Genomic DNA, 13,139 nt, shown 5'->3' on the forward strand with positions numbered 1-13,139 from the left:
AAAGAAAGAGCTAAGTTTTTTTTACATGGAAGGAGAATGAGGAGATGCTGTAGATGGCTGAAAATCCTTTTGTAAGATTGTAGGGATGAACTGATGTACTGAATATTCCTACAAACCATGGAGAAAGACATGGGGGGTTGGAGATGTTCCATTTGATGGATGATTTGACCAAAGAGCACCTGTGTTGAGAATCTTTGCCCTGAGGAAAGAAGGGGATCTCAGTTTTCTGAGGATGAAGCATGAACAGAGAGAAAAGAAATGAAGAGAACTCTTGCTGTGGAACATTTCATTCTTAAAAGTAATACCCCATGAGAAAGACATGGCCCACATCTACAGCTTTGGGAAGGCTGTGGAGTTGGGAGGAGTGTCACGATTGCAGGTCTGGGCGGATGCAAATCATGAAAATGAAACCACGAGAGGACTGTTTTCTTCCTTCTTGTGGAAAAAATCCCTACAGCTTCAACAAGAGGAGGCTTCTCTCTCCAGAAGTGAACTGCAAAAGACTTGAGTTGGGAATTGACAGAAGCAGCTGTTATATGTTTGTTTTGTTGTTATAAAGGTTGGGAGAGGGAAGGAAGGAAGGAGTAGTCTGAAAAAAAATCTTATTCTGAATTTGGTTTTTTTTTTCCCTTTGTTTGTGTAGTTAATAAATTTCTTTTTTTATATACTCTCTTAAGTTTTAGGCCTGCCTTGCTTTTTTGCTCCTGGTTCTGTCTCACAACAGAAAATAAGTATATTTAAATTGGCAAATCAAAACTAAAACATTATTTGGTGCATTGGCCAAGAAATGAAATTAAATCAAGACATTTTTAAAAAAAATTAAATTAAACCAAGACAACACTAAAGCAGAACCTAAGTATTAAAACTTCATATGCAAGTGACCCTCCTGTAGGATTTGAGTGAAAATACTCAGATGTGAGTATTTCATCATGAGAAGTCTGCTTTAGGTGATACCTGTCCTTAGTTCTGGACATTGCCTTATAGCGACTGAATGCAGGTCAGAGTCATCACTTGTAAAGAACCTATATTCTGGGATATGTATCCACTAGTGAAGTCAATAGCAAGCCAGTTTGAGATTCACTGTCCAGGTATTAACTACATACATGTTCCTTGTCCAGTTGGCAAATTGCACTGCATTAGTCACTAGTTATAAATATTTCAGGAAATATCCTTTACCTGTCATTCTTTGGTTTAATTTAACATTTTTAATCCTATTACTTGTTGCCTCAATAATTCCTGTTCCTAGTATCAGTTGCAGCAAAGGCCATATGTCACTACTGTCAGTCTCCATGGAGTTCTGTAACGTCAAAAGGGGTTAACAGAGTACAGAGTTAATCAGTGACTTGCACTTTGATCCCTGAGTGAACACCCTGAACTCATGTGTTGCATAGAGCTTTCCTGCATTGTGCAAAGACAGCCTGTATCTCTTTGGGAAGATTTACACAGGGATACAAACATGACCAGAAACAGTGCAAGAATCATTGAAATAGCAGACAATGTTTTTCAGAGGGTGACAAGATGGCCCCAGAAGACATGATGTTTTCCTACAAAGGTATTTTATACCCAGCTACAATTACCAGCCCAGAGACTTCGGAAGCTCTGAAATCCTTTGAAGCCAGGAGCGATGATGTAATTCTAGTAGGTTATCCTAAAACAAGTGAGTGTTTTCTTGATCAGTAGTCAAGTACACAGTGCTACAATCCAGAAGTTGATTACTTAATGCCATCACTTAACACAGCAATAATTCCTGAGAAAAGCTTATAATGACATCAGACTTCAAAGAATCATGAATATAAGTTGTACGGCATATCTGGAGCTCAAATAATACAAACCCCTGCTCAAAGCAGGGGAAAGTCCTAAGCTCAGAGTTTAGGTCTGGTTGTCAAGGTTGTCTGGTAGGTCAAGGCCTTGCCTGTGGGACACATATTGAGAAAGTAAGAAAATTACAGCCTGAAAAAAATACCAGGCTGGAGCTTTTCAGCTCTGTTCCCAGCCGATAAGCTGGTCCAGCTCAAGGCTAGGGAGAATTTCTCCCAGGGTGATAATTTGGTCAAAATAAAAAGGAATTAATAACAAGAGAGAACACCTGCTGTGGTGTGTGACCAAGCCCTGGGAATGGGGTGTCTTCTCTCTGAACCAACCTTTTCTCTACTCCTGGAGTTGCGAGTCATGCTATAAAACCAAGTGTGTTTCTGAATAAACTTGTCTCTTTCTTCCTTCCATGAAAGATGACCATGTAGCTGTGCATCTTATTTCTGCCGCACTTAAAGGGTTAAAACCCCTTTCTGCGGCTACACTTGCCCAGAAGGGTTTTGAAACTTTTGAGGATGGAGTTTCACCACTCACTGAAATATTTTGCAGTGTTTTCTTACAACAGTGGTTTCCTGGGGGTTGGGTTTTTCTTTGTTTGTTTTTATATCAATGCAGTCAGACATTCCCTTCTTGTGAGAGAGGCTCTGACTTTATTATTACCTTCAGTAGTGGAAGACTGCAGTGAGAGTCTCCCATGCCTTTTTGCTTACATCTCCAGCCAGAGCAAACCAAGCCTTTCTATGCCTTTCATTTGCTCCAGCTCCCATTACTTTCATGGAAATTCAAGACTTTCTCCAGATTCTCAAAATCATTTGTGCTTCAGTCTAGGAACTGCATACGGTATTCAAATGGAGAACACTCCAGTGCCAGCTGAAGCAGGATAATCGCATCCCTTGATATTTTGGCCACACTTGCTAATAAAATAAAGTATGCTGTTACCTTACTCTCTGCAAGAGCAATACAGGGAATATATCCTGCTAATGAGAGCAGAACTGCTGTTTCCATATTTTTACTGCATTGCAGAATGCAGGTGATTCTTTTGTATCTAAATAGAGGCAAACACATGAATACCACAAGGATTTTTACATATTTTACACAGCTTCCACTGTGGACATTTTAGACTCCTTAATTTTTTTTCTTATTGATGTTACAGAAATATCTTAATATGTAATTTGCAGAAAAAGAAGAAGCTGATCCTTATCACATCACCTTTGTGTGCAGCCTCTAGAGATGTACATAAGCAGAAAGGGTTTATGTGTGTGAGGATCCACCTAAACACTGCAGGAGGTGTTGGTTGAAAACTGAGATTTGGTTCTCTGAACCCAGTCCCTTATCTACCAGTTCTCTCAGATTGCAGAGGCCAAGACAAATAAGTCTGATGCAAAGATGGTGTCAGGAGTGTGGTGGTCTGATGGCTTGGTTGATGACCCTTCTGCTGCCAGATACAGAAGCCTAGCTGAGAATTGTGAATGAGGCCAAACTGTGTCAATAATCAAGAGACCATGAACTGAAGCTGGTTGGAAAGAGAGAACAGAGTGCTCCCAAAGACAGCACTGTGTAAGGAAAGCAGAAACAACCAAGAGATAACTCAGTTGGCCCAGTGCTGGGAGCCACACAGCTCTTGAATAATTTCCACAGGGAGCAGGGTGACATAACCAAAAAGTACCAGAGTTGAAAAGAGCAATAGAGGTCTGCTTCTGCTTCTGCCGAGGGATATGATATGATTCTGAAGCAAGCAGGGTAGCTCTTCACAGTATCTGCTTAACAGCTCCACCCCTGTTGACCTTAGGCATATCCTTGATTATTTACCAGGGCCATGATTTAACCTCAGTTGGCAACTCACAGCTCAACTCAGTGGCCCCATAGGGCCACTCTTTTACCCGCAACGGGTGAAGGAGAGAAACAGAGTGAGAGGAGTCATGGGTTGAAATAAAGACAGTTAAATAGGTAAAGTAAGGGCTATGTGTGCAAGCAAAGCAAAGTAAGGAATTCATTCTGTCCTACCAGAAGTCAAATGTTCAGCCATCTCCAAGGCTCCATCACCCATGACAGTGACATGGTAAGACAAGTGCCGTAGCTCTCAGCATCTTTCTTTCTTTCTTCTTCCTTCAAATTTTATTGCTGGGCATGATTCCATATGGAATATGAATAGAATACTCTTTGGGTCAGCTGGAGTCAGCTGTCCCATTTATGTCCCCTTGTGCACCTGCAAGGTACTCTCTGGCAGGTCAGTGTGAGAAGCAGAGAAGGCCTTGACTCTGTGTAATTACTGCCCAGTAATAACTTAAACATCTCTAAAACAATCAACATTGTTTTCAGCACAAATTCAACACATAGCTAGCCTACCAGCTACTATGGGGAAAATGAATTCTATTGCAGCAAAAACCAGCACACGCACTTGTTGAAAGGTTAAAGTACAACACTGAGCCAGCTGTTTCACTTGAAACCAATTTGACAGGATGCCATCAGCCAGATTTACATGAAAATGTGAAGTTGAATGGATGTCTTTATCCTTTCAGTAACCAATTGGCTTGAACAAATGGCGAAGGAGATGGCAGATGCCAAATATACAGAAGAGGAAATGAAAGAGAGAATAAATGCTGAAAAGAAGCTAGAGATATTTCAGTGTCTAGAATTGGGGGATCCTGGGATATATGAGGTAAGCAGGAACTGCAAATACTGTCACTGCTCTTCCTGTAGGTAGTAATAGCTGAAAGACAATGGCTGATCCCAGAGGTGATGGAGAACCTAGAGCCTTCACAACAGCTTTGATCTGCACAAGTAGCATGTGCTACTGCCTCTGGTGTCCCAACACAAGGGCCTCAGATGGGAGACAGGGCTGAGAAGGCACAGGGTCCTCCTGCCATAAACCCAGTGAGTTTGATTAGTAAGACCTTTTTCTTTGGTGTCCTGTTCTTAGGCTTGTGTCATGTGAAATGGTGCTTTGTTGCAGAAGTTGGCAGAAGCCTACACCACCAGTTCATCCCTATGGGTTTTCCAAGGGATAAGATACTTCTCTGGTCTCACCTTTTCTTATAACCCACAATCACTGTATAGGCACAACTCACTGAATAAGCTACTTCTGTCTTATCACATTTCTTTTCGCTTTCTTTAAAGAGGAGGAAGCAGCTTCCTTCAAGAATTATAGTAACCAATCTGAGACCTGATTTCCTGCCTCCATCCATTTTCCAAACCAAGGCTAAGGTGAGTCTTCTCTTTGCATCACACTGCAAAAGCTTTCCATACTAAATCAGCTTTCCTCTGTATGAGGTGTCTTTTCTGCATTTTCACCTGAGCTGGTCAACACACAGCCACATTTCCAAGGTTGAAGGTTAGCTGACTATTGGTGGGCTTGTTGCTGAGTGTCACTGTCCTTTCAGATCTCCTTCAGAAAGATGCTTCCAGTTTGCTGGCAGAAAACTGGGCAAGGCAAGGGGTAATTCTGCCTAGTTGAACTTACCTTCAAAACCAGGATACCTGTGGAAAGCCCACCACAGGCTGGGGCTAAGATAATCTTAGGAATTTCTGCAGAGAGGAGCTAGGGTGCATCTAGAGACTGTTTGTGGCTCTTTTGTTCAGTAGATCATGAACTAATTTCTCTGGATTTGAACTAGGTCAGAACTGTCTTGAGGGAATGACTGAAAAGCTTCTTGTTTTCAGCCTGAAGCTTACATTAACAACAAGTGATCTGCCAAAGCTCTGATTTCTTACTCAAGAAAAGGAATTAGACTAGAATTGTATGGTCTGTTGAATTTTAGTGGACAAGTAAGCTTGCAGACAACACCAAGCTTGGTGGGAGTGTTGATTTGCTGGAGGGTAGGAGCTCTGCAGAGGGATTTGAACAGATAATGGGCTGAGGCCAATTGTATGAGGTTAAATAAGGTATGTACTGGCTCCTACAAAATGGGGCTCACAACAACCCCATGCAGCAATCAAGGCTGGGGGCAGAGTGACTAGAAAGCTGCCCAGTGGAAAAAGACCTGAGGATACTTGCTGACAGTGGTTGAACATGGAGCCAGAAATGTGCCTGGGTGGACAAGAAAGACGGTGGCATCCTGGCCTGGATCAATAATAGTGTGGCCAGAAGGACCAGGGCAGTGATTGTCCCTGTACTTGGCACTGGTAAGTGACACACCTTGAGTACTCTGTCCAATTTTAGACACTTCACTGCAAAAAGGACACTGAGGTGCTGGAGTGAGTCCAGAGAAGGGCAATGGAGCTGGTGAAGTCTCTGGAGCACAAGTCTTAAGAGAAGCAGCTGAGGGAGCAGGGATTGTTTAGCCTGGAGAAAAGGAGGCTCGGGAGGACCTTGCTACTCTGTACAACCACCTGAAGGGAGGCTGTAGCTGGGGGGGGGGGGGGGCGTGGTCCTTTCTCAGAGTGATGAGTACCAGAACAAAAGGAAATGGCCTCAAGTTGAACTGAGGGAGGTTTAGATCTGGATCTGAGAAAAAATTTCTTCATAGAAAGGGTTGCCAAGCATTAGAGCTGGCTGTCAGGGAAGTGTTTGAGTCACTGTTCCTGAAGATATTTTAAAAATATGTAGATCTGGTACTTATGGACATGGTTTAGTGATGAACTTGATAGTTCTTGCTTAATGGTTGGACTTGATGGCCTAAATGATTCTGTGATTCAATGATTCTCTGTGATGTGCCAAGCAGATGGAATTTTCGTCAGTCAGATTGTGTGTTTTCTTCCTCTAGATCCTTGTGCTAGTTCGGAACCCTAAGGACACGGCTGTCTCCTATTACCGCTTCAGCAACAACCTACCAGATTTGCCTTTGACTCCTGGGATGACTTCTTTGCAGACTTCATGAATGGAAAATGTACTTTCCCCTACATCCTCTGGCATTTCTCCTAACATAAGTGGCATACACCGGGCCCTGTGCATGGGAATCCTACTGTGACATACCTTACCAAGGCACTGCCCCTGTTTTGGCAGAAACGGAGTACAAGAGAATGAGAGTTTTGTCTCTCACTTGGAATGGAGAGGTCATAAGAAAACCTCAGCCTGACTTTTCCAATTCCCACAAGAGACCTTGTAGTTTGCCATATCAAGTGACCAGACCTGGGCCATTCTGTACTGACCTGAAGAGACAGAATAGACATGTTGAGCTGGTCACCCCTTCACCATTCTAAAGCCACACTAAGAAAGCTGTCTGTGCTGACTCCCCTGATTTGGTTAAGGGCCTGTATTGGGGAGTACTCTAGACAGATAGGCCTCTTCTTTTTTTGCAGTGGCCTGGGGATCCTACTTTGACCACCTTGTGGAATGGAACAAATACATTGACAATGAGAAGATCATGACAATAAGCTACGAGGAACTCAAAGAGGTGTAGCATTCCACCCAGCTCTTCCTTGGTAAGTGTGCTGTGCATCCCTCCTGATATGTATGGGTGTGGGAAAGTAGAAACTCTGGGAGCAAGTCTGTCTGCCCCTTAGAAGCTTGTGCCTTTCTAAGTTACTAATTTATGTCTGGGGGAAGCCCATGGAGGTTAGGAGGAGGATAGCCTTGCCTATCTGTGAAAGAAGTTTTATCTGGAAGAGGCTTAGATTTTGGAAAAGAAGAAAAGGCCTTGAAACTGAGGCCAGCATGTGTAGGTTTCCTGGCCTGAAAGGTTTTCTGTTAGAGAAATTATCTTGGAATTCCTTGATGACATTGTGGGAGACAGCTTCTCCTGCTGGGCTTCCCACAGGGTGCTGGCTCCATGCCACAGCCACAGTGTAAAATCTTTTGGTTTCACCTCTGTGCTATGTTTCTTTGGGCAGGACACAATACTGGGGATGAAAAAGATTGCTTCCTTCTTTGGATTTTCCCTGTGTGAGGAAGATTTTTCCAGAATTGCCAAGAAGACCACTTTCAAACCTATGAAAGAGAAAGCCAGTGAAACCCATGAAAAGTTTGGCAATGTCCTCTTCCAGAAAGGTAAGTCTCTGCAAATGGAGATTTACCTCCTGAAGGAGAACTCCAGAAGGAGTTTTGAATATGTTACTTTACTTTGCTGTGAACTCATTGGGCTGTCTGGGAGAACTGTCTCCTGTGGTGCCACCTGTACAAAAAGCTTCTGCTGTTGACAGGATTTGAGGGCTGTTTGTGAGAAACTTATCAGAGTGCCAGTCTTAATGTCCTCAGTCACTGCTTCCATGTTGCTGTCTTTTTCTGCAGCAGCCCTGGTTATTTAGGTAAGTGAGGTGCAAAGGTGAGGGCCACCAGCACTGGTGAGGTTATGGTAACGGTAACAAACCGAATCTTCCTGGGCTCTGTGCAACTCTTTGTTACTCGGTGTTGAGGTGCAGCTCTTTCCTGCTGTTCAGGTGATGAGGCTGCACGTGTCACTTCATGAAAGTCACCTTTTGGAGGAGGTGTGATAAGGGGACAAGAGTCTCTTGAACCTCAAGGGAATGCATTGCTCACTGCTCTGCTGGCCTCAGAAGCATCTTCCTGTTACCTATTCAGCAAGAGCTTTATAGATCTCCTTTCAATGGACATGTCAGTGGTGGTCCCAGAGATGGTTTCTCACAGATCTGGGGCCAGGGTCAGAGCTCTGGCAGCCTTCCTGCTCCCCATGACCTCAAGAGTCTTGCTTTTCTGAATACTGTGAGCATGGGCTTTTAAAAACCCATTTCTTTCACCACTCCTTGGAGGAATAGGGATTTAGCCACACTCTACCACCTACCACAGAAAAATTTCTCCCTTCAGAGGAAGTAACTCACGAATGAGCTTTCCCTTGTGACAAAACCAGATTCCCCTTTCTTCTGTGTAAAATCTTCATGAAGTCACCTTGGAAATCCCCTTCTGGGGAGGGAGCATTTGCAGACAGCTAGCTAGCAATGCTCTCTGTTGTCTGGCTACAGCTTTTGCTTCTGATCTTTGCTACCTTTCCTCTCCCAGACCTCTCAGGGCAATAAATATGATTCTTCCTGCCTTGTGTAGTCAATGACTCTGCCCCACTGCTGCCTAGATACTATTCACTCTCAGGAGCACCTTCCTTCAGTTTTTGGTACTTGTACACAGGGCATGTTGGAAGCTGGAGAGACGTCTTCTCTAAAGCTCAGAATGAAGAAATGTACCAGAAATTTCAAGACTCCTTAGGAGGAACAAAGATGGCAGCAAAGATAAAATATGATGTGTACTGCAAGGCCTGAAAATAAGCAGATGAATAGCATGGCAGCAAGTCACGTTCCAAAGGTGATTTGTCCCCATTTTTCATTCCAATGAGCGAAGAGAGAAACCCCTCTGAGAACTACCCAGCACCTCCCAGAATTTGGTGGGTAATTCTTAGGTGTGTCCAGGGTCTAGAGCTTGTACTTTGATTGATGTAACCAAATAAAATGTGTGTATACCTCAAGTGAATGCCTGACATCCTTTCAGGAGGGAGATGGTGCACAGACATCTTAGCACCAGTCTGGTGAAATCCCTGTCTCTGCTTCTTGGCCTGAAATGATGAATAAGGTCCCTGCAGCTCTTGTTGGTAGACAGAGGGATCAACACAGAGCCTCTCCTCTGGCACAGAGTGGACTTGACATGGATATATGGTGTGGGTCTGAACCATCAAATGTCTGTGTACAGGTAGAATATGTTAGTCTGGGTTTAGATCCATCATAGCTACCATGGTGTTGGCAGGTCAGGAAGGCCTTTGACACTTTGACAAATTTCACACATTGGTATGGCAAAGGGTGGAACTTCTCAAAGAGCCATGAACTCTTAAAGAATGAACAGCTATATGCTTTCTGGAGTGTTTCGTTCCTGTCGGACTCTCTGGGAAGGTAAGTGGCAAGCAAGAAGAACCACAACATTCAAATGGGAGGAAGGAAGGAAAGAAGCCCCTTGATGACTGTAGGCTAAACTAGCTAAACTATGAGAGTGGTATTTATTTGACAATAAATACACTTAGCTACATAGGTATGTTTTCCACACTCTCCTTGCTGATGTCAATGTCCTTGCTACATCTATGCAGAATGTGTTGCTGACCCCTTGCCACAACCAGTCTTCTGGGAAAGCAGAACAGCCGAGGAGGTGTCTGCCTGGTAAATAGAATTTGGTTCCTTGGAAGAGGGATTCCTCTGTCATATTCTTAGGTAGATTTACCAGCAGACTCTTACACTGAACTAAGATTAAATACTGAGCAACCAGCAATCACAAATGTAATTAACACAACTGGGAAATTGCTAAGTCCCTGTCAAAGCGCTGACTGTCCCTGCACAGCCCCTTGGGACTACCCCTACCCTGCCCATGGCCCAGGACTCCACGTGAACCCCTGCTCCAGAGGCTCTCAGCCCTTCCTCCAGTGATGGCACGGCAGGGTCAGGCTTCAGCTTCTCACACTCTGCCCTGCCTGGTCACTGTCCCTGCCAAGCTGGACCCATCCACAGACTCACATCCTGCCCAATCCTCAGGAGAGTGTCTGATGCCTGGGCTGGGGCTGCCCAAGTGCCCCTGGCTGGACAGTGGGATTTGCTCTGGCTGCCATGCCCTGCATCCCCTGTCTCTATGACAGGGATAATGGGGAATAATGCAGATTCAGCTCTGAAGGGCCACTCAAAGCCCGCTTCCCAGGCAGATTTTCTAAATGTGTGTGCAAGAGCTGCACGTGTCAAAAAGCTCTGCGTGGAGAGGTATGTTTGTTTGAACCTGATGATTCTGGGTTTGTAGGTTTTCATTTCCATGGATGCAAAAGAGGCAAGCGACCATAGCCTTTAATTTTGGAAATAGCAACATTTCTACCTGTTACTTAGTACAGACCCTATACAGTTTACTATATGGTGATATCAAAAGCTGTCTAGACAACAGAAAACACTGTAATCTCAGTGTATGCAGGGAGTTGAACAAGGAGTTAAACAAGTGAACAAGCCTGACCCTAAATGGAAAAACAATCACTGAAATATTCAAAAGGCTTTTATTAACATAGAGAGGTGGCATCATAAGGTCTGTTGGTTTGGTTTTTTCTTCTGCAAAGGTTTTTTACAGGCTAAGGGTCCTTAGCAGCCCAGAAATTTTGGAGACTCTGAAGTTCTTGTAAATCAGAAGTGATGATGTGATTCTCACCAGCTTCCCTAAGATGGCTGAGTCTTTCTTCCTTGATGAAGTGTCCATTGCTGCAGTACAGAATTGTGTGGCTACACATAACATAGCAGTAATGCCCATGACTGGTTAATGATCACTTCAGATTCCTGTGGAGGCACAAGAGCATGGGTTTCTCCCTGGAGGAAGGCAGAGGGTGCTTCCATAGCCTTTCTTCATTGCAGGATATAAGTAATTTCTTGGTGCTGGGTGGAGCTACAGGCTCACCTGCCACCCAGACTCTTGGGCCCTTTTCCTCTCCCTTCCCATGCCTTTCAGTCCCAGCATTTGGGTTTACTGGTTACCTTCACATTTTCTTCAAATCACTTAGAGAAACAACTTAACAGGCCACTTGAAGGAAAAAAAAAAAGAAAAAAAAAGAAAAAAAGAGTTGCTATTTGATCTCCATTACATCTCCTTAATGGTCCACTTGAATTTTTTTTCTCAGATAGAAAATGTATAAAATTGTCTTATGTAAATATCATAGGTAATTTAGTGATAATTTGTTGTCTGAGTTATAGCATCTCAAATATGCAACCAATCTTAAAAGAACTGTGTTAGAAAATGCTTTATGTGACTTATTTTAAATATTATATGGTCAAGATTAAACTCAATTAATTAGATGATGTGGTAGTGAATTACAGGTAAGCTGAGAGGGATGCAACCACACTTTCAGGTCTACAAATGGAAAGGACTTTTGGCTTACAAACAACATTTTCCACAGAAGTTATTGCAATATGACTTGGGGAGAGAAACTCAGACTCTCTTGGTGATTAAAAGGCTGAAACTGGGTTTGGTTATTAGAAGACAAGGTAATGGTTGCACAGAAACTCTTCTGAAAACTAGTGAAAGCCTTGGATGGAACCTAAATAATTTTAGTCTGTGAAGACTGTTTTGACTGATTCCTCCAATTTAAACAAAAATTTCTTTACAAAAAAAGGTCAATTGTATTTCCTTTTGACAAAGATTTCATTCCAGGCTGCTTTGGATTTTAGAAATACAATCATCAGTCTTTGCTGATTTGTGAAATCTTATAGTTTGTAATCTGATGTAACCCTACTTAAAGGATTTCCTTCTTCTGACCCCTCAGTCTATGTATGCATATGGATGTACAAACTGGAAACCTTGTCTATAATGAAAGTCCCTCCTTAAGGCATGCAGTTTTAAATCTTTTTTCTTTGTTTTATATCGTTTCATCTATAGTTCATGGAACAATCTTTTTCTAGTAAAATGCTTGCTTTTTATTCACTTCCAGTCTCATTAAAGAGAATGAAAAAATTATCTTTCAGAAGATAATTCAGTCTCACATCTTGCCCCATTTGTGCCTTTTCAAAGTAAGGCTAAATCTTTTTTATTTGATCTGAAACTATATAGAATTTTCATACAGATTAGTTTTTAATTTCCCATGAAAATGTCTTTTCTGAGACTGTATGTAGGCTTTAAAGGCATGATTATACATTCCTGAATGTGAAGTGATAAAGTACCTTTTACAAAGACTAAGGACACACATTATTTTTCAGTCTTGGCTCCATAGGCTACTTTACTCATCCCTGCCAAAGACAAATATTCCTTCAAATTTCCTTGTGGAGCTTCTCCCTGACCTCCTTCATCCCAAGTAATCCAGACTAGGATATTGTTAAATTAACCGTGAAAGGATCTTCAGTTGTCCAAAGCTTAGAGGTGATCCTAACTAGACTTTTTTTACCGTGCACAGACCATAATCACTGAGACGATTGTCAATTTCTAAAGACTACATTTACATTTAGTTAAACGAGGACAGTCAATGTTTAAAATACAGAAACACGGTTTCTTCTGAATGAGAACATAAAAATATAGCAGACTTTTCTCTTCACATTCTTTGTCTCGGTCCAGCAAGATTTTGTGGCATTTTGGGTTGCAGCAGGCCCCACACAGGCTGAATATTCCTGCGAAATCTGAGCTCATGGCTTCCCCAAAGGCTAGGCTTACTTCCCTCTTCTGACTGCAGTTGTCTGCTCCGTTTTTTTGCATGACTTTTTTGTTTGTTAAACACCCCCAGCTTTCTGAAACAGTACAAAACACTCACTTTTGGTGGCAGCAAGCTGTCAGATTGACCCAGCTGTCTTGCACAACCTCACCCTTGGTGTCTCTGGGTCACTAAGAAAGAATTTCTTTCTTCAAAGATTTGGCTCTCTCATTTTCTGCTTCTTTCAGGCATCTGCTAATATCTGCCCTCGCTGCAGGCTTCCTCCCCACTGGGCCATGCCCTCCTGCTCCAGAAGGCTTT

The 13,139-nt window shown here is 42.8% G+C and overlaps 1 protein-coding gene across 1 annotated transcript; it reads left to right on the forward strand.

The window, feature by feature from the left end:
• The first annotated feature begins 1,456 nt into the window (after positions 1–1,456).
• Positions 1,457–9,155, forward strand: LOC106852798 (sulfotransferase 6B1-like). The gene is given in 9 exon segments (XM_014875650.2): positions 1,457–1,496; positions 1,499–1,657; positions 4,332–4,471; positions 4,930–5,016; positions 6,516–6,591; positions 6,594–6,638; positions 7,051–7,145; positions 7,582–7,738; positions 8,828–9,155. Coding segments are annotated over 9 exon segments (930 nt in total). The 3' UTR covers positions 8,959–9,155.
• The last annotated feature ends 3,984 nt before the right edge of the window (positions 9,156–13,139 follow it).

This window comes from Sturnus vulgaris, chromosome 3 (assembly GCF_052056855.1).
Source record: "Sturnus vulgaris isolate bStuVul1 chromosome 3, bStuVul1.hap1, whole genome shotgun sequence".
Taxonomy (NCBI): domain Eukaryota; kingdom Metazoa; phylum Chordata; class Aves; order Passeriformes; family Sturnidae; genus Sturnus; species Sturnus vulgaris.